The following is a 20046-nucleotide window of genomic DNA, read 5'->3' on the forward strand; positions in this document are numbered from 1 at the left end:
AAAGACAATGAACAATTCCTAATTTATTCAAATGCCAGGCCTCGGTTTTGGAAAAGGTTCAGAAAACAATGGTAAGCAAGTAAATTCTAGGAGAGAACGGTGCAGACAGAAATATGGAGAGGAATAATTTTACTCATGTGCAGTGTCTGATTGAGCTTCATTTGATTAGGTCCGTTAATCAACCAGTTCATTCTGATTGTTATGGACTAAATATCAACAACTATGAGTTAGTGTCCTTCCACTGCCTGAAAGTTGTTGAAACAAAACAGATTGTGTCAATGGTTTGGTTGCTGTATATTAAAAGAAGCCATCACTCACCCGGTGTGGAGATGGTAGTAGAGCTGGTTGTTGTTGGTGTCACTGTTGTAGTGGTCACTTCTGAAGAATAAGAAACACAATTAAATCCAATGCAGTACAACATAAAAGCAAATAGTGTTCCATTGCACGATTTATTTTATTGGGTTTGCTAAAAAATGTATGCTAAGATCGAACATCCACTTGTTTCCTGGCTTTGTTGCTGTTTATCAAAAGAAGCTGTTACTCACCCGGTGTGGTGCCAGGAGCGGTCCCAGTTGTGACCGGTTTCACAGATGTGGTGACTCCTTCTGAAGAAGTAGAACAATAACGAAAATCACCACCACAATGTAGGCACCATTATACTGTGATAGAATGTGACCATAAAACAATTGCATTGATCTTGGGGTAAAAGAGATGTTCACAAAACTAACTTATGATTCAGATTTTGGTAAATTTTCACCCATTTCCATTGAAAAGTAAATGTGCCCTACCCAGAACTTGGTTGTAGCAGGAAACCCCAAGAGGACAGCTGAAACATTTCAGTGATTTCCTCAGACTATCCCATATGACCATAAATATCCCTGTCAATTCATGGGACTTATTGGCCTCTAATTGACCAAAATGAGTAACATATGGAGTACCTTTGTTGCAGAGACAGATTCAAGTTATCAGAAGCAGCACACAAAACTCCAAACAAGTAATCTACATCTCTTGAAGCAACAGCTGACCTCCATTTCACAGAATGTGTACATTGTGCATTGCATCTTTCTGCCACCTCCGGGTGCTCCGGTTTACTCCTACAGTCCAAAGACATGCAGGTTAGGTAGATAGGCCATGATAAATTGCCCTTAGTGACCAAAAAAGGTTAGCAGGGGTTATTGGGTTACATCGATCGGGTGGAAGTTAGGGCATACGTGGGTCGGTGCAGACCCATTGGGCCGAATGGCCTCCTTCTGCACTGTATGTTCTATGTTCTATGAGGGACAGTCTCAAAGGTGAGAGGAACAATACTGAAAAAAATCCTCACTCACCAGTTGTTGAACTGGCCGTGGACAAAGTTGTTGTTATTTTTGTCACAGTTGTTGTTTCTAAAGGAGAAGAAAAATATTAAAAATCACTGCAGTCTGACTGGAAATCCAGCTTTTTAACAGAATTCCAGCTTCAGATTATTTAATTGACAATAAGACAACAAGACTAAGGAAAGTATTGACTAGACCTACTGACGAGCTTTATTGTATTGGAGTATAATGGAGCAAATTTATTCAGGAGAAAGACAAATCAACTTTTGCATATTTGTCTCGGTTCCAAAAGACAATTTTAGGTTACTGGGTGAAAGAAAATAATGAAAGAATATTAACAATCACTCTATGCTCAGAGGACCATCTTTTGCGAAGGTATGTTTTGGAAACTACTGAAGTAGAAAAAGATCCTGCAGACCATCATCAAAAGACAATGAACAATTCGTAATTTATTGAAATGCCAGGCCATTTGGAAATGGTTCAGAAAATAATGTAAGAAGTCTTACAACACCAGGTTAAAGTCCAACAAGTTTGTTTCGAATCACTAGCTTTCGGAGCACTGCTCCTTCCTCAGGTGAATGAAGAGGTAGGTTCCAGAATCATATACATAGACAAAGTCAAAGATGCAAGTCGATACTTTGAAGCAGAAAACAATGGTAAACAAGCAGATTCTAGGAGTGAACGGTGCATACAGAAATATGGAGAGGAATATTTTTCCTCATGTGCAGTGTCTGATTGAGCTTCATTTGATTCGGTCCGTTTATCAACCAGTTCACTCTGATTGTTTTGGACTAATTATCAACAAGTATGAGTTCGTGTCCTTCCACTGTTTGAAATTTGTTGAAACAAAACTGTTTGTGTCACTGGTTTGGTTACTGTATATTAAAAGAAGCCATCACTCACCCGGTGTGGAGATGGTAGTGGAGCTGGTTGTTGTTGGTGTCACTGTTGTAGTGGTCACTTCTGAAGAATAAGAAAGACAATTAAATCCAATGCAGCACAACATAAAAGCAAATAGTGTTCCACTGCACGATTTATTTTATTGGGTTTGCTAAAAAATGTATGCTAAGATCGAACATCCACTTGTTTCCTGGCTTTGTTGCTGTTTATCAAAAGAAGCTGTTACTCACCCGGTGTGGTGCCAGGAGCGGTCCCAGTTGTGACCGGTTTCACAGATGTGGTGACTCCTTCTGAAGAAGTAGAACAATAACGAAAATCACCACCACAATGTAGGCACCATTATACTGTGATAGAATGTGACCATAAAACAATTGCATTGATCTTGGGGTAAAAGAGATGTTCACAAAATTAACTTATGATTCAGATTTTGGTAAATTTTCACCCATTTCCATTGAAAAGTAAATGTGCCCTACCCAGAACTTGGTTGTAGCAGGAAACCCCAAGAGGACAGCTGAAACATTTCAGTGATTTCCTCAGACTATCCCATATGACCATAAATATCCCTGTCAATTCGTGGGACTTATTGGCCTCTAATTGACCAAAATGAGTAACATATGGAGTACCTTTGTTGCAGAGACAGATTCAAGTTATCAGAAGCAGCACACAAAACTCCAAACAAGTAATCTACATCTCTTGAAGCAACAGCTGACCTCCATTTCACAGAATGTGTACATTGTGCATTGCATCTTTCTGCCACCTCCGGGTGCTCCGGTTTCCTCCTACAGTCCAAAGACATGCAGGTTAGGTAGATGGGCCATCATAAATTGCCCTTAGTGACCAAAAAAGGTTAGCAGGGGTTATTGGGTTACATCGATCGGGTGGAAGTTAGGGCGTAAGTGGGTCGGTGCAGACCCATTGGGCCAAATGGCCTCCTTCTGCACTGTATGTTCTATGTTCTATGAGGGACAGTCTCAAAGGTGAGAGGAACAATACTGAAAAAAATCCTCACTCACCAGCTGTTGTACTGGCCGTGGACAAAGTTGTTGTTATTTTTGTCACAGTTGTTGTTTCTAAAGGACAAGAAAAATATTAAAAATCACTGCACTCTAACTGGAAATCCAGCTTTTTAACAGAATTCCAGCTTCAGATTATTTAATTGTCAATAAGACAACAAGACTAAGGAAAGTATTGACTAGATCTACTAACGAGCTTTATTGTATTGGAGTATAATGGAGCAAATTTAATCAGGAGAAAGACAAATCAACTTTTGCATATTTGTCTCGGTTCCAAAAGACAATTTTAGGTTACAGCGTGAAAGTAAATATTGCAAGAATATTAACAATCACACTATTCTCAGAGGAACCCCTTTTGCGAAGGTATGTTTTGGAAACTACTGAATTAGAAAAAGATCCTGCAGATTAGCATCAAAAGACAATGAACAATTCCTAATTTATTCAAATGCCAGGCCTCGGTTTTGGAAAAGGTTCAGAAAACAATGGTAAGCAAGTAAATTCTAGGAGAGAACGGTGCATACAGAAATATGGAGAGGAATAATTTTACTCATGTGCAGTGTCTGATTGAGCTTCATTTGATTAGGTCCGTTAAGCAACCAGTTCACTCTGATTGTTATGGACTAAATTTCAACAAATATGAGTTAGTGTCCTTCCACTGTTTGAAATTTGTTGAAACAAAACTGTTTGTGTCACTGGTTTGGTTACTGTATATTAAAAGAAGCCATCACTCACCCGGTGTGGAGATGGTAGTAGAGCTGGTTGTTGTTGGTGTCACTGTTGTAGTGGTCACTTCTGGAGAATAAGAAACACAATTAAATCCAATGCAGTACAACATAAAAGCAAATAGTGTTCCACTGCACGATTTATTTTATTGGGTTTGCTAAAAAATGTATGCTAAGATCGAACATCCACTTGTTTCCTGGCTTTGTTGCTGTTTATCAAAAGAAGCTGTTACTCACCCGGTGTGGTGCCAGGAGCGGTCCCAGTTGTGACCGGTTTCACAGATGTGGTGACTCCTTCTGAAGAAGTAGAACAATAACGAAAATCACCACCACAATGTAGGCACCATTATACTGTGATAGAATGTGACCATAAAACAATTGCATTGATCTTGGGGTAAAAGAGATGTTCACAAAACTAACTTATGATTCAGATTTTGGTAAATTTTCACCCATTTCCATTGAAAAGTAAATGTGCCCTACCCAGAACTTGGTTGTAGCAGGAAACCCCAAGAGGACAGCTGAAACATTTCAGTGATTTCCTCAGACTATCCCATATGACCATAAATATCCCTGTCAATTCATGGGACTTATTGGCCTCTAATTGACCAAAATGAGTAACATATGGAGTACCTTTGTTGCAGAGACAGATTCAAGTTATCAGAAGCAGCACACAAAACTCCAAACAAGTAATCTACATCTCTTGAAGCAACAGCTGACCTCCATTTCACAGAATGTGTACATTGTGCATTGCATCTTTCTGCCACCTCCGGGTGCTCCGGTTTCCTCCTACAGTCCAAAGACATGCAGGTTAGGTAGATAGGCCATGATAAATTGCCCTTAGTGACCAAAAAAGGTTAGCAGGGGTTATTGGGTTACATCGATCGGGTGGAAGTTAGGGCGTACGTGGGTCGGTGCAGACCCATTGGGCCGAATGGCCTCCTTCTGCACTGTATGTTCTATGTTCTATGAGGGACTGGCTCAAAGGTGAGAGGAACAATACTGAAAAAAATCCTCACTCACCAGTTGTTGAACTGGCCGTGGACAAAGTTGTTGTTATTTTTGTCACAGTTGTTGTTTCTAAAGGAGAAGAAAAATATTAAAAATCACTGCAGTCTGACTGGAAATCCAGCTTTTTAACAGAATTCCAGCTTCAGATTATTTAATTGACAATAAGACAACAAGACTAAGGAAAGTATTGACTAGACCTACTGACGAGCTTTATTGTATTGGAGTATAATGGAGCAAATTTATTCAGGAGAAAGACAAATCAACTTTTGCATATTTGTCTCGGTTCCAAAAGACAATTTTAGGTTACTGGGTGAAAGAAAATAATGAAAGAATATTAACAATCACTCTATGCTCAGAGGACCATCTTTTGCGAAGGTATGTTTTGGAAACTACTGAAGTAGAAAAAGATCCTGCAGACCATCATCAAAAGACAATGAACAATTCGTAATTTATTGAAATGCCAGGCCATTTGGAAATGGTTCAGAAAATAATGTAAGAAGTCTTACAACACCAGGTTAAAGTCCAACAGGTTTGTTTCGAATCACTAGCTTTCGGAGCACTGCTCCTTCCTCAGGTGAATGAAGAGGTAGGTTCCAGAAACATATACATAGACAAAGTCAAAGATGCAAGTCGATACTTTGAAGCAGAAAACAATGGTAAACAAGCAGATTCTAGGAGTGAACGGTGCATACAGAAATATGGAGAGGAATATTTTTCCTCATGTGCAGTGTCTGATTGAGCTTCATTTGATTCGGTCCGTTTATCAACCAGTTCACTCTGATTGTTTTGGACTAATTATCAACAAGTATGAGTTAGTGTCCTTCCACTGTTTGAAATTTGTTGAAACAAAACTGTTTGTGTCACTGGTTTGGTTACTGTATATTAAAAGAAGCCATCACTCACCCGGTGTGGAGATGGTAGTGGAGCTGGTTGTTGTTGGTGTCACTGTTGTAGTGGTCACTTCTGAAGAATAAGAAACACAATTAAATCCAATGCAGCACAACATAAAAGCAAATAGTGTTCCACTGCACGATTTATTTTATTGGGTTTGCTAAAAAATGTATGCTAAGATCGAACATCCACTTGTTTCCTGGCTTTGTTGCTGTTTATCAAAAGAAGCTGTTACTCACCCGGTGTGGTGCCAGGAGCGGTCCCAGTTGTGACCGGTTTCACAGATGTGGTGACTCCTTCTGAAGAAGTAGAACAATAACGAAAATCACCACCACAATGTAGGCACCATTATACTGTGATAGAATGTGACCATAAAACAATTGCATTTATCTTGGGGTAAAAGAGATGTTCACAAAATTAACTTATGATTCAGATTTTGGTAAATTTTCACCCATTTCCATTGAAAAGTAAATGTGCCCTACCCAGAACTTGGTTGTAGCAGGAAACCCCAAGAGGACAGCTGAAACATTTCAGTGATTTCCTCAGACTATCCCATATGACCATAAATATCCCTGTCAATTCGTGGGACTTATTGGCCTCTAATTGACCAAAATGAGTAACATATGGAGTACCTTTGTTGCAGAGACAGATTCAAGTTATCAGAAGCAGCACACAAAACTCCAAACAAGTAATCTACATCTCTTGAAGCAACAGCTGACCTCCATTTCACAGAATGTGTACATTGTGCATTGCATCTTTCTGCCACCTCCGGGTGCTCCGGTTTCCTCCTACAGTCCAAAGACATGCAGGTTAGGTAGATGGGCCATGATAAATTGCCCTTAGTGACCAAAAAAGGTTAGCAGGGGTTATTGGGTTACATCGATCGGGTGGAAGTTAGGGCGTAAGTGGGTCGGTGCAGACCCATTGGGCCGAATGGCCTCCTTCTGCACTGTATGTTCTATGTTCTATGAGGGACAGTCTCAAAGGTGAGAGGAACAATACTGAAAAAAATCCTCACTCACCAGTTGTTGAACTGGCCGTGGACAAAGTTGTTGTTATTTTTGTCACAGTTGTTGTTTCTAAAGGACAAGAAAAATATTAAAAATCACTGCACTCTAACTGGAAATCCAGCTTTTTAACAGAATTCCAGCTTCAGATTATTTAATTGACAATAAGACAACAAGACTAAGGAAAGTATTGACTAGATCTACTAACGAGCTTTATTGTATTGGAGTATAATGGAGCAAATTTAATCAGGAGAAAGACAAATCAACTTTTGCATATTTGTCTCGGTTCCAAACGACAATTTTAGGTTACAGCGTGAAAGAAAATATTGCAAGAATATTAACAATCACACTATTCTCAGAGGAACCCCTTTTGCGAAGGTATGTTTTGGAAACTACTGAATTAGAAAAAGATCCTGCAGATTATCATCAAAAGACAATGAACAATTCCTAATTTATTCAAATGCCAGGCCTCGGTTTTGGAAAAGGTTCAGAAAACAATGGTAAGCAAGTAAATTCTAGGAGAGAACGGTGCATACAGAAATATGGAGAGGAATAATTTTACTCATGTGCAGTGTCTGATTGAGCTTCATTTGATTAGGTCCGTTAAGCAACCAGTTCACTCTGATTGTTATGGACTAAATTTCAACAAATATGAGTTAGTGTCCTTCCACTGTTTGAAATTTGTTGAAACAAAACTGTTTGTGTCACTGGTTTGGTTACTGTATATTAAAAGAAGCCATCACTCACCCGGTGTGGAGATGGTAGTGGAGCTGGTTGCTGTTGGTGTCACTGTTGTAGTGGTCATTTCTGAAGAATAAGAAACACAATTAAATCCAATGCAGCACAACATAAAAGCAAATAGTGTTCCACTGCACGATTTATTTTATTGGGTTTGCAAAAAAAGAATGCTAAGATAGAACATCCACTTGTTTCCTGACCTTGTTGCTGTTTATCAAAAGAAGCTGTTACTCACCCGGTGTGGTGCCAGGAGTGGTCCCAGTTGTAGATGGTTTCACAGATGTGGTGACTCCTTCTGAAGAAGTAGAACAATAACGAAAATCACCACCACAATGTAGGCACCATTATACTGTGATAGAATGTGACCATAAAACAATTGCATTGATCTTGGGGTAAAAGAGATGTTCACAAAACTAACTTATGATTCAGATTTTGGTAAATTTTCACCCATTTCCATTGAAAAGTAAATGTACCCTACCCAGAACTTGGTTGTAGCAGGAAACCCCAAGAGAACAGCTGAAACATTTCAGTGATTTCCTCAGACTATCCCATATGACCATAAATATCCCTGTCAATTCATGGGACTTATTGGCCTCTAATTGACCAAAATGAGTAACATATGGAGTACCTTTGTTGCAGAGACAGATTCAAGTTATCAGAAGCAGCACACAAAACTCCAAACAAGTAATCTACATCTCTTGAAGCAACAGCTGACCTCCATTTCACAGAATGTGTACATTGTGCATTGCATCTTTCTGCCACCTCCGGGTGCTCCGGTTTCCTCCTACAGTCCAAAGACATGCAGGTTAGGTAGATTGGCCATGATAAATTGCCCTTAGTGACCAAAAAAGGTTAGCAGGGGTTATTGGGTTACATCGATCGGGTGGAAGTTAGGGCGTAAGTGGGTCGGTGCAGACCCATTGGGCCGAATGGCCTCCTTCTGCACTGTATGTTCTATGTTCTATGTGGGACAGTCTCAAAGGTGAGAGGAACAATACTGAAAAAAATCCTCACTCACCAGTTGTTGAACTGGCCGTGGACAAAGTTGTTGTTATTTTTGTCACAGTTGCTGTTTTTAAAGGAGAAGAAAAATATTAAAAATCACTGCAGTCTGACTGGAAATCCAGCTTTTTAACAGAATTCCAGCTTCAGATTATTTAATTGACAATAAGACAACAAGACTAAGGAATGTATTGACTAGATCTACTGACGAGCTTTATTGTATTGGAGTATAATGGAGTAAATTTAATCAGGAGAAAGACAAATCAACTTTTGCATATTTGTCTCGGTTCCAAAAGTCAATTTTAGGTTACTGCGTGAAAGAAAATATTGCAAGAATATTAACAATCACACTATTCTCAGAGGAACCCCTTTTGCGAAGGTATGTTTTGGAAACTACTGAATTAGAAAAAGATCCTGCAGATCATCATCAAAAGACAATGAACAGTTCGTAATTTATTGAAATGCCAGGCCATTTGGAAATGGTTCAGAAAATAATGTAAGAAGTCTTACAACACCAGGTTAAAGTCCAACAGGTTTGTTTCAAATCACTAGATTTCGGAGCACTGCTCCTTCCTCAGGTGAATGAAGAGGTAGGTTCCAGAAACATATACATAGACAAAGTCAAAGATGCAAGTCGATACTTTGAAGCAAAAAACAATGGTAAACAAGCAGATTCTAGGAGTGAACGGTGCATACAGAAATATGGAGAAGAATATTTTTCCTCATGTGCAGTGTCTGATTGAGCTTCATTTGATTCGGTCCGTTTATCAACCAGTTCACTCTGATTGTTTTGAACTAATTATCAACAAGTATGAGTTAGTGTCCTTCCACTGTCTGAAAGGTGTTGAAACAAAACGGTTTGCGTCACTGGTTCGGTTACTGTATATTAAAAGAAGCCATCACTCACCCGGTGTGGAGATGGTAGTGGAGCTGGTTGTTGTTGGTGTCACTGTTGTAGTGGTCACTTCTGAAGAATAAGAAACACAATTAAATCCAAAGCAGCACAACATAAAAGCAAATAGTGTTCCACTGCACGATTTATTTTATTGGGTTTGCAAAAAAAGAATGTTAAGATAGAACATCCACTTGTTTCCTGACCTTGTTGCTGTTTATCAAAAGAAGCTGTTACTCACCCGGTGTGGTGCCAGGAGCGGTCCCAGTTGTGAATGGTTTCACAGATGTGGTGACTCCTTCTGAAGAAGTAGAACAATAACAAAAATCACCACCACGATGTAGGCACCATTGTATTGTGATAGAGTTTGACCATAAAACAATCACATTGATCTTGGTGTAAAAGTGATGTTCACAAAACTAATTTATGATTCAGGTTTTGGTAAATTTTCACCCATTTCCATTGAAAGGTAAGTGTTGACAAGACTGAACGAATGGACCAACATTTATTGAAATCTGCAAATGAGAAAAGCTCGACGGTGTGAACAGACTTGTTGGTGAATATTGAATGGAGACATCACTTACCTGTTGTAGTAGATTTACCAGGTGTAGTACGTGTTTCCTGTGTTGTTGGTGGCACTGCTGACGAAGAAATAACATTCAAAACCAGCAAATTCCAATTCCAAATCCTATCGTATTGTGAATTTTACAACTGGGATACATTAGCGTTCGACTGCACAATTTATTTTATAGGATTTACTGCAAAATGCTGTTTGAATGGAACATCCACTTGTTATGTATTAATATTCTGGACGAGGGAACTAACATTTCCAAATTTGCAGTTGATACAAAGTTGGGTGAGCTGTGATGAAGATGCAGAGATGCTTCAGCAGGATTTGGACAGACTGAATAAGTGGGCATACGCATGACAGGTGCAGAATAACGTGGATAAATGTGAGGTTATCCACTTCGGTAGCAAAAAAAGGAAGGCAGATTATTATTTGAATGAGTGTAAATTAAGAGAGATGGATACACAGGGTGACCTTTGTGTCCTCGAGCATCAGTCACTGAAAGTAAGCACAAAGGTACAGCAGGCAGTGAAGAAAGCAATTGGTATTTTGGCCTTCAGAGCGAGAGGATTTGAGTGCAGATGTTTTACTACAATTTTATGGGGCATTGGTGCCACATGGAGTAATTTGTTCAGTTTTGGTGTCCTTATCTGAGGAAGAATGGTCTTGCTGTGGAGGGAGTGCAGCAAAGGTTTACCAGGCTGATTCCTGGGATGGTGGGACTGTCATATGAAGAGAGACTAAATTAGTTAGGATTATATTCATTGGAGTTTAGTAGAGTGATAGGGTATCTCATGGAAACTTATAAAATTCTATCAAGATTGGACAGGGCTGATTCAGAAAAAATGTTCCTGATGGTGAATTGAGTCCAGAACTAGGGGTCATAGTTTGGGATAAGAGGTAAACCATTTGGGACTGAGGAGACATTTCTTCATCCAGAGAGTGTTAAATCTGTGGAATTCATTACAACAAATGTTGTTGAAGTGAAAACATTGTGTGATATCAAGAAAGAATTAGATATAGCTATTGGGGCTAAAGGGATCAAGGCTTATGGTGGGAAGGCAAGATCAGGGTATTGAACTTGATGATCAGTCATGACATAACGAATGATGAATGGTGGAGCAGGCTTGAAGGGCTGAATGGCCTCCTCCTGCTTCTATTTGCCATGTATATTTCTGTGCTTCCATGGGTCCTTTCTGGGCTTTTCCCTCATGCTGAGGGGGCTGCTGAAGTGAATGAAAACAACATTTTATTCACCAATGATGCCAATAAACACTGTTCACTGACTGGAATAGAAGCATACACTGACAGAGAAAGGGAATAGACTTTCAGAGACAAGAGGTGTTGAAGAGATAATAAAATCATTTTTATCTAATGCCTTGCAATGCATAATGAAAGATAAATCACTCACGTGTTGTGGAGCCAATGGTTGAGTATGTTTTTGTTGGCGGCACTGTTGTACTTGTTAACTCTGAAAAATATTAAAGCCATTCAAAGTCACAAAACTCCAATGCAATTCCTAAACATCAGCAGCTGCTTTGGGATAGGTTCTATGGGGATGGGGGAGGTAGGTCGGAAACCAGTAGCAATACTGGAGGTTGTCTGGCAGCTTCCTATAGTTGTTAGACGAGCCTGGATATGCAAAGCTGAGCGTACTGGATCCACAAAATACAGAAGACTTGGCTATTTTTCAGCAGGCTTTTGTGGTTACTTTAAGACACGGGAGAACTAAGCTAGCTGGTGTCCAAATTCACATAGGGATCCCACAATGAGTGTAGGCCCAAATTTAAATAATCAAATCAGCCTGCCACAGGTTTTAGGTAACAAATTGGTTATGGAAAACAGCAACCCAGTCTTTGAACCCTGTTTTTTTAATAATAATAATCTTTATTAATGTCACAAGTAGCCTTACATTGACACTACAATGAAGTTACTGTGAAAGTCCCCCAGTCACCTGCTCAGGTACACGGAGAGAGAATTCAGAATGTCCAATTTACCTAACAAGCATGTCTTTCGGGACTTGTAGGAGGAAACCCACACAGACATAGGGAGAATGTGCAGACTCCGCACAGACAGTAACCCAAGCCGGAATCAAACCTGGGTCCCTGTCGCTGTGAAGCAACAGTGCTAACTACTGTGCTATTGTGCCACCCTGACTCTTTTATACTGTATTTTAACACTTTTTTACTGAACGTGTTTAGTCTTTCAATATTTTCTCTTACTATACTGAAAACATTACTTAGGGCTAAATTCATAAAACTATATATAATGCCCCAGAGGTCTCATGACACTTAAGAGTTTCTGAAATGCGGTTGCTGTTGTATTGTATTTTCACAACAGGAGCTCTCAAATGACTAAAAAAAATCCATTTTTGTGATGCTGATTGAGGGATTTATTTTGGTTAGCACACCAGGAGTAATTTCTGCAATCTTCTTTTAAATTGTGGTATGGGATCTCATACTTTCATCTGAGAGGGGAGACCGGGTCTAAGTTTAATGTCTTATCCAAACTCCAACAGTGCAACATTCCCTCCGTGCATGACTGGAGTTTCATCCTGGAGTTTGAAAGGTTTAAAAGTACTGGGTTCTCCAGCGGCGCAAGGTATTAACAATGGGAAACCCTGTTGAGGCAAACCAGCTCCGCCACCTCATATCACGCTACGGAGGGCAGGACAGGGGACACGGAAAATCCGGCCACTGACTTATATGGCTCAGAGGTGAGTGTGTGGTCAACTGAGCAAGAGATGGCTCTGGAGCTCACCATGTCATAATAGCCATAAATTACTGCAAGTTTGGGTGACGTCAGATTTGACATCTATCTCTCAAAGATGGGGTGCCATGGTGGCACAGTGGTTAGCACTGCAGCCTCACAGTGCCAGGGACCTGGGTTCAATTCCGACCTCGGGTTACTGTCTGTGTGGAGTTTGCAAATTCTCCCCCTCTCTGTGTGGGTTTCCTCCAGGTGCTCCCACAGTCCAACAGTGTGCAGACTCGGTGGATTGGCCATGTTAAATTGCCCCTAAAATGTCCAAAGGTTGGGTGGAGTTACAGGGATAAGGTGGAGGATCGGGTCCAGGAAGGGTGGTCTTTCGAAAGGTCTGTGCAGACGTGATGGGCCGAATGGCCTCCTTCTGCACTGTAGGGATCCTATGATAAAGTAGTGTACAGTGGCAACTATATCATACTACTTTGTAAATATGGTTTTCTTCGTTAAAGCAGCACACTAAGATCTCTTTACCTGTGCTTGTTATTGTTGATGAAATAGTCGTTGCCAAAGATGTAAGTGGAGTTGAAGTGGTTGATGCTGTTGTGGTCACAGTTGTGCTCTTAGTTGTAGTCGTAATTCCTGTTGGAGCAAACATACCCAAAGAAAAAATTAAGTTCTATTCTATTTCTCATGTTTTACTCGGCTCCTATCATGGTATAAAACCACATATGATATGGTATAGAAGGCATACAATCAGGTAATATAAAAACATTGAATTAGCAGGTATATGATGCTGGATGCAGTTTCCAAAGGTAGTTCGAGGCCGGGTACCAAGCAACGCACATTGCACAATGTTTCATTCTGGAGTTAATGCTCAGTGAGTTCACCGAGTTAGCGGAACACAGTCACAACAAGTGTGATATTAGCATCGACTTCAGTGTGACCAGTTAAGAGTATGGGCAGGGTAGAAGTAAGGTTCTACTACGTAAAACTACCCAGTGAACAAACAAGCGTATGTGTGCGTGTGTCTCTGGTTGGATGCAATACCGAAAATTCATCATTGAATAACCTCCCTCCAACTGCCCTGCCTTCATGCTCCTGCCCATTGAGGTGCCCAGTTCATATGGAGCAAGCCTTCCACACCAACTGGACAGTGAACAGGCTTTTCATTGGATGCTTTTAACTATCACTCAACCATCTTTTCTTCTGCAACACCAATATCTTCACAACTAATAAGCAAAAACATTGAAAGAAAAATTAATTTTTGAATATGCCTTGTAGTCCTGGATTGCCCCCAGCAGTATGCTGTGGATTAACTTTCGAACCCTGCAGAACCTGAGACAATCTGGTGGTTGACAACCCCACTCCTAATGATAATAATGATAATTTTTATTATTGTCACATTAAGTAAGCTTACATTAACACTGCAATGAAGTTACTACGAAAAGCCACGAGTCGCCACATTCCGACGCCTGTTCAGGTGCACAGAGGGGGAATTCAGAATATCCAACTCGCCTAACAATTGGGATTGTGGGAGGAAACTGGAGCACCTGGAGGAAACCCGCGCAGACACGGGGAGAACGTGCAGACTCCGCACAGGCAATGGCCCAAGCTGGGAATCAAACCTGGGACCCTGGAGCTGTGAAGCAACAGTGCTACCCACTGTGCTACCGTGCCGCCCATCCTGTAGTTTACTCTCACCACTGAGGCCCTCACACGAAGAATAGACACTCAGATCTAATGCTGGAAGATCGGCAGAACCAACGAGACAGCAACAGCATAAACCCTTGAGTTCCACAGCAGAAACCATTTTCTTATATTTGGTAGAGTGCACTCATCTCACTCGTTCGGAAGCAATGCTGAAACAGTAACTGCTCAGCAGCAATATTAATGGGCAGTAAAATGTTTACATCATCTTATGTTTGGCTTCAACCATTAGTGGGCAATCCGCTGGTGGTAAAAGTAATCTGCCAGAGCACCAGCAGAAGAGCCACGGAAACCCCAGTACATAGCATGAATGTTACTTGGGCCATTTTTCCAGCTTTTCCAATGATTTTTCCTCAAACCTGTGGGGTACTTCCACAATTTGCATGAATTTTAAACAAAATATAGGCTCAGGACTTAATAGATGAATAGGATTAGAGGCAGTCTTGAGAAATCGCAGGAGATCGATCCAGTGAGAAAACACTGAGCCTGATGTTCACAGGCACGGGTCCTACCAGTTTTAGTGTCAAACCAGTGGCATGGTGGAATTGTCACTGGACTAGTAATTCAGGCATCCAGGGAAATGCTCTGGGTTTGAATACCACAAAAGCAGAATCCAATAAAAATCTGGAATTATAAGTCTAAGTGATGATGACCATGAAATAATTGTCGTAAAAACCCATCTGATGTCCTTTAGGGAGGGAATTTGCCAATCTTACCACGTGTACGTCTGGCCCACATGAGACTCCAGATCCACAGCAACGTGGTTAACTCTTAAAAGTCTTCGAAAATGGCCTAACAGGGCAGCACGGTAGAACAGTGGTTAGCACTGTGGCATCACAGTGCCGGGGTCCCAGGTTCTATTCCCGCTTGGGTTACTATCTGTGTGGAGTCTGCACGTTCTCCCCGTGTTTGCGTTGGTTTCTTCCGGGTGCTCCAGTTTCCTCCCACTAGTCCCGAAATACATGCTTGTTGGGTGAATTGGACATTCTGAATTCTCTCTCTGTGTACCCGAACAGGCACCGGAATGTGGCGACTCGGGGCTTTTCACAGTAACTTCATTGCAATGTCAGCCTACTTGTGACAATAAAGATTATTATAAAGATTATTATTATTTAACAAGACACTCAGTTCAAGGGCAATTAGGGGTAGGCAATAAAAGTTTACCTTGCCAGCAATGCCCATGTCCCATGAAAGAATAAATATAAATATGAGCTGGCATAGCACCTACTCCATTGTGCAACTGAACCTTCCCTATTGGCTTGCAGTAAGCTTAGTTGTTACCGTGTTTCAAATGCAGAACTTACGCATTGGGTAAGAAACATTAAGAAGATCAGGGGTGCGGGTGATATTAATGTTATACTATATTCAGGAGAAGCATTGCCCTGCAGCAAAACACAAATAGCCAGTACACATTCATTGTGCTAGCAACTGAAGGCTGAGAAGTAAAGTTACTTACGGTCACACTGCGTGTTTCCATTGACACATACACTACAAATAGAAACAGACAAGGCATTACAGTAAGAAACATTAGAATCCCTAAAATGCAGAAGGAGACAATTTGGCCCATCAAGTCTGCACTCACCCTCTGACACCTCCCCGCCCTCTCCCCACTGAACCTCCACAGCCCTGGACATGCAGGACAATTTAGCATGGTTAATCCACCTGAGCTGCACATCTTTGGATTATGGGAGGAAACCGGAGCACCCGGGGGAAACCCCTGCAGACACTGGAAAAATTGCGAACTCCACACAGTCACCCGAGGCTGGAATTGAACCCGGGTCCCTGGCATTGTGAGGCAACAGTGCTAACCACTGTGTCAGCATATCTGTAAAGGGAGGCAGTGGCATAGTGGTATCGTTACTGGACTAGTCATTCAGAAACCCAGGGTGATGCTCTGGGTCACAGGTTCGAATTCCACCACGGCAGATGCTGAAATTTGAATTCAATGAATAAAACTCCAAAATTAAAAGTCTAATGGCAAAATGAATATTCTTTAGGGAAGGAAATCTGCCATCTTTACCTGGCTGACATGTGACTCCTCACTAAATGCTAGCGATCCACATCCCATGGAACAGTTTTTTTAATAAGTGCCTTAAAGAATGATGGACGACAAATGGAGAAATATTTTGCCGGCTCACACATCATGTCTAAAGGTGAAGGTCTTTGAGAGGATTTTAAACGCGGGGAAGAAGGCAACAAATGAGAGCTGATGACAGATAGACTTCCCTAAGGCAGGGTCATAGCAATTAATGGAACATGGCTGCTGAACATGGAGGTAGGTCACAAATAAACTGCTGTTTGTGGAACGGAAAATTACAACATTTCACAATTACAGAAGTTGGTAGGAGGGGAGATCATGGTAGAATTTAAAAGAAAGAGTCCATTTTCTGGGCAGCAACAGGGGTGATAAGCAATAGGTGGCACGCTAATGCAATGGTTAGCACTGTTGCTTCATAGCGCCAGGGTCCCAGGTTAGATTCCTGGCTTGGGTCACTGTCTTTGCGAAATCTGTACGTTCTCCCTGTGCCTGGGTGAGTTTCCTCCTGGTGCTCCGGTTTTCTCCCACAAGTCCCGAAAGACATGCTGCTAGATAATTTGTACATTCTGAATTCTCCCTCTGTGTACCTGGATAGGCGCTAGAATGTGGCAACTAGGGACTTTTCACAGTAACTTTATTGCAGTGTTAATGGAAGCCTATTTGTGACAATAAAGATTATTATTAGTTTAATTGGGAGACTATAGTATGATGCATTTTACAGTTGAATCTATTTAAACAGTGAATACATCAATTTGAAACTCTTAAAATTGCTTTTATTTTATAAAGCATCTGGCAGTATTACATTTTCTTACACAATTGATCTAAATGTTAACTATGTCAACCACATAGGCAGCATGGTGGCGCAGTGGGTTAGCATTGCTGCCTCACGGTGCCGAGGTCCCAGGTTTGATCCCGGCTCTGGGTCGCTGTCCTTGTGGAGTTTGCAAATTCTCCCCGTGTTTGCGTGGGTTTCGCCCCCACAACCCAAAGATGTGCAGGGTAGGTGGATTGGCCATGCTAAATTGCCCTTTAATTGGAAAAAAATAATTGGGTGCTCTAAATTTATAAAACCAAATCCATGTCAACCAAAAACACTCCTGGGGCGTCATTCTCCGCCGGCGGGAGTCTCCGTTTTGCTGGCGCCCGGGGGTTTCCCGACGGCGTGGGGCTGCCCCACAATGGGAAACCCCATTGACCGGCCGTTGTTACGGAGACTCCCGCCGGCGGGTCGGGGCAGAAATGTGGCGGGGCGGGTAGGAGAATTTCGCCCATGATTTTAAACAGGTTGGGTTGTGATTGTCAGGAAAGTCTCCCATTTCTTGGAAATAGGAATGAAAAAAATATTTCTTAAGGGTCGTTCCTTACAACACTTCTAAGTGAATGATTTAACCATAAAAGTACTCAAGGCCCAGATAGATTTGAATTAAAAAGTTTGCTTTCAGCACAAGAATGGTGATCAAAGTAATAGAATGAATTGACATGGACGTTGTACCATTTTTCACAGGTGTTCCATGTTATTTCACCGGGCTGCAATATTCTTCCATCATAATAACAAGTGCACTGAGGTAATGCAACACACTTCATTGTATTTTCATCTAAATACGGAATACTTTCTGGACATTTGGCATAGCAACCTAAAGCAGTGAGAAATAATCTACGTAAAATTTTCACAAAGAAACTGAAGTAAAAATGAACACAAAATCAAAGATCGCTTTTTTTCACAACACTCACATCTTCACCAAATCACCAAATTGTTAGAGTGCAGAAGGAAGCCATTTGGCCTCTTGTGCCTGCACCAGCTGTTTCAAAATAGCAATTCATTAGTGCCATTTTCCTGCCTTCTCCCTTTTCAGCTAACAGTCTAATTCCTCTTTGAATGCTTTCATTGAACTTGCCCCTATCACAATCTCTGGCCGTGCATTGCAAACCTTAACCACTCGCTGCACAGAAAGTTTTTTTCTCATTTTGCTTTTGCTCCATTTGCCAATTACTCTAAATCTGTGCACCCTTTCATTCTGGATCATTTTATGAGTGGGAGACAGTTTCTCCCCATCTACTCTGCCTAAATCCCCTCATTATTTTAAATATCTCTATCAAATTTCCTCTCAACCTTCTTTTCTTTGTGGGAAACAGTTCAACTTCTCCAATCTGTCTTCATACCTGGGATAATTTCCATTAATCTTTCTTGTGCCCTCTCCAGTGCACCCGCCTACTTCCAAACGTGTGTCGCCACAACTGGACGCAATGCCCCAGCTGAGGCTGAAGAAGTGCCTTATACAAGTGCAACATAACCTCCTTGCTCTTGCACTCCATGCCCCTATTAATATAGCCGAGGATACTGTGTGACTTATCAACTGCTCTCTCAACCTTTCCTGCTACCTTCAACAACTTATCACCAGGTCCCTCTGTTCCTGCCCCCCCTGTAGAATTGTACACTTTAGTTTAGATTCTCTCCCCATGTTCTCCCCACCAACATCTGGGAGAGATTTCCAGCATACACCAGAGTACAGATCAGGAGACTGCTGGAACTGGGGTGTGTAATTTCTCAATTTGTGCTCCTTGTCTGATCGCAAAAAGTCTCTCTTCTCATGGATCACTAACCATTAGAAACTTTAGATTCTTTGGAAACACATTTAATTGATGAAACTTAACAAATCCATTAATATTACAACAGGAATCCCAGCAGACCAATATTAAAAAATCTTTCAAAAGTTTTTTTTTAAAAACACATCTTAATATATGATTGAATATAATCGAAACCCAACCTTCAAGATCAGCAGAGAACTTCTTTCCAATGTAATGGTCCGAGCATGTTTTTGTTGTTAATGTTCCACATGGGTGATAGTGCCAGCTGCATTCACCAGGTGTGTTATAATAATCACAATACACGGCTGCAATATAAAGCAGAAACAATTAAAATTCGTTCATTCGTCATTTATTCAATTTCTACATTAAATGCAGTTTGAATCATCCATGCCAAATGCATACTGGCCTGAATTTCCCAATGGATAGCAAATGTCTCCGGCTTGGCCAAAGTGACACGGGAACTCTGACTCGCAACTGCAAATCCGGCACCCAGCATTTGCTGGGGAAGGAAGAGGCGGGGCATGATTCACCAAGGTAGCTTCAAATGTAAGTGTGCAGCTGCCTTCAAATAGACCCCAAATTTTGATAGAAGGATGTTCAAATCATGAGTTGTGGGCGTTACACCCCAAGAGATGGTCTAAATTTACTAAAATTCTTTGGGGAGCCAGGGTAACCTTGTTGAGTTATAAGGGGCCTTTATGAATACACCTATGGACACCTTTGAAAGAAGTAGGGTGTCCTTTTTGAGAAGGTCAGATGCACTCTGGGAAATGCCAAGCGCGCTGTTAGCTTTGTTAAAAGTAGAAACGAATGTGATCAAAAAGTGGATAAACTTGTAAAGCAGTCAAAGCATTTAAATCCCATTGAACTTTTGACAAGGATTTTCCAGCCCTGACAGAATGGGACCTGACATGGGAAATGTAGTGGACAAGCCAAAAGTTCATTGACTTTC

At 41.1% G+C, this 20046-nt stretch overlaps 1 protein-coding gene and 1 long non-coding RNA gene across 2 annotated transcripts in view; both read right to left on the reverse strand.

The window, feature by feature from the left end:
- LOC140387620 (uncharacterized) overlaps positions 1 to 20046 on the reverse strand; it is a 176173-nt gene that overhangs the window by 96741 nt on the left and 59386 nt on the right. The window contains exons 27-41 of the mRNA XM_072470813.1: positions 19274 to 19399; positions 18001 to 18142; positions 15927 to 15958; positions 13295 to 13402; positions 11469 to 11528; positions 9505 to 9564; positions 7605 to 7664; positions 6873 to 6929; positions 5863 to 5922; positions 4972 to 5028; positions 4189 to 4248; positions 2220 to 2279; positions 1329 to 1385; positions 546 to 605; positions 319 to 378 (exon numbers count right to left, since the gene is read on the reverse strand). Of these exons, the coding sequence (XP_072326914.1) occupies positions 319 to 378; positions 546 to 605; positions 1329 to 1385; positions 2220 to 2279; positions 4189 to 4248; positions 4972 to 5028; positions 5863 to 5922; positions 6873 to 6929; positions 7605 to 7664; positions 9505 to 9564; positions 11469 to 11528; positions 13295 to 13402; positions 15927 to 15958; positions 18001 to 18142; positions 19274 to 19399 (1059 nt within the window). The remainder of the gene's footprint in view (positions 1 to 318; positions 379 to 545; positions 606 to 1328; positions 1386 to 2219; positions 2280 to 4188; positions 4249 to 4971; positions 5029 to 5862; positions 5923 to 6872; positions 6930 to 7604; positions 7665 to 9504; positions 9565 to 11468; positions 11529 to 13294; positions 13403 to 15926; positions 15959 to 18000; positions 18143 to 19273; positions 19400 to 20046) is intronic.
- On the reverse strand, positions 2455 to 4025 carry LOC140388053 (uncharacterized). The gene is made up of 3 exons (XR_011934070.1): positions 3962 to 4025; positions 3230 to 3286; positions 2455 to 2506 (listed from the first exon to the last, which is right to left on the reverse strand). It is a non-coding gene; the product is annotated as an uncharacterized lncRNA (long non-coding RNA).

The sequence above is a fragment of the Scyliorhinus torazame genome, chromosome 13, assembly GCF_047496885.1.
Source record: "Scyliorhinus torazame isolate Kashiwa2021f chromosome 13, sScyTor2.1, whole genome shotgun sequence".
Lineage (NCBI taxonomy): Eukaryota > Metazoa > Chordata > Chondrichthyes > Carcharhiniformes > Scyliorhinidae > Scyliorhinus > Scyliorhinus torazame.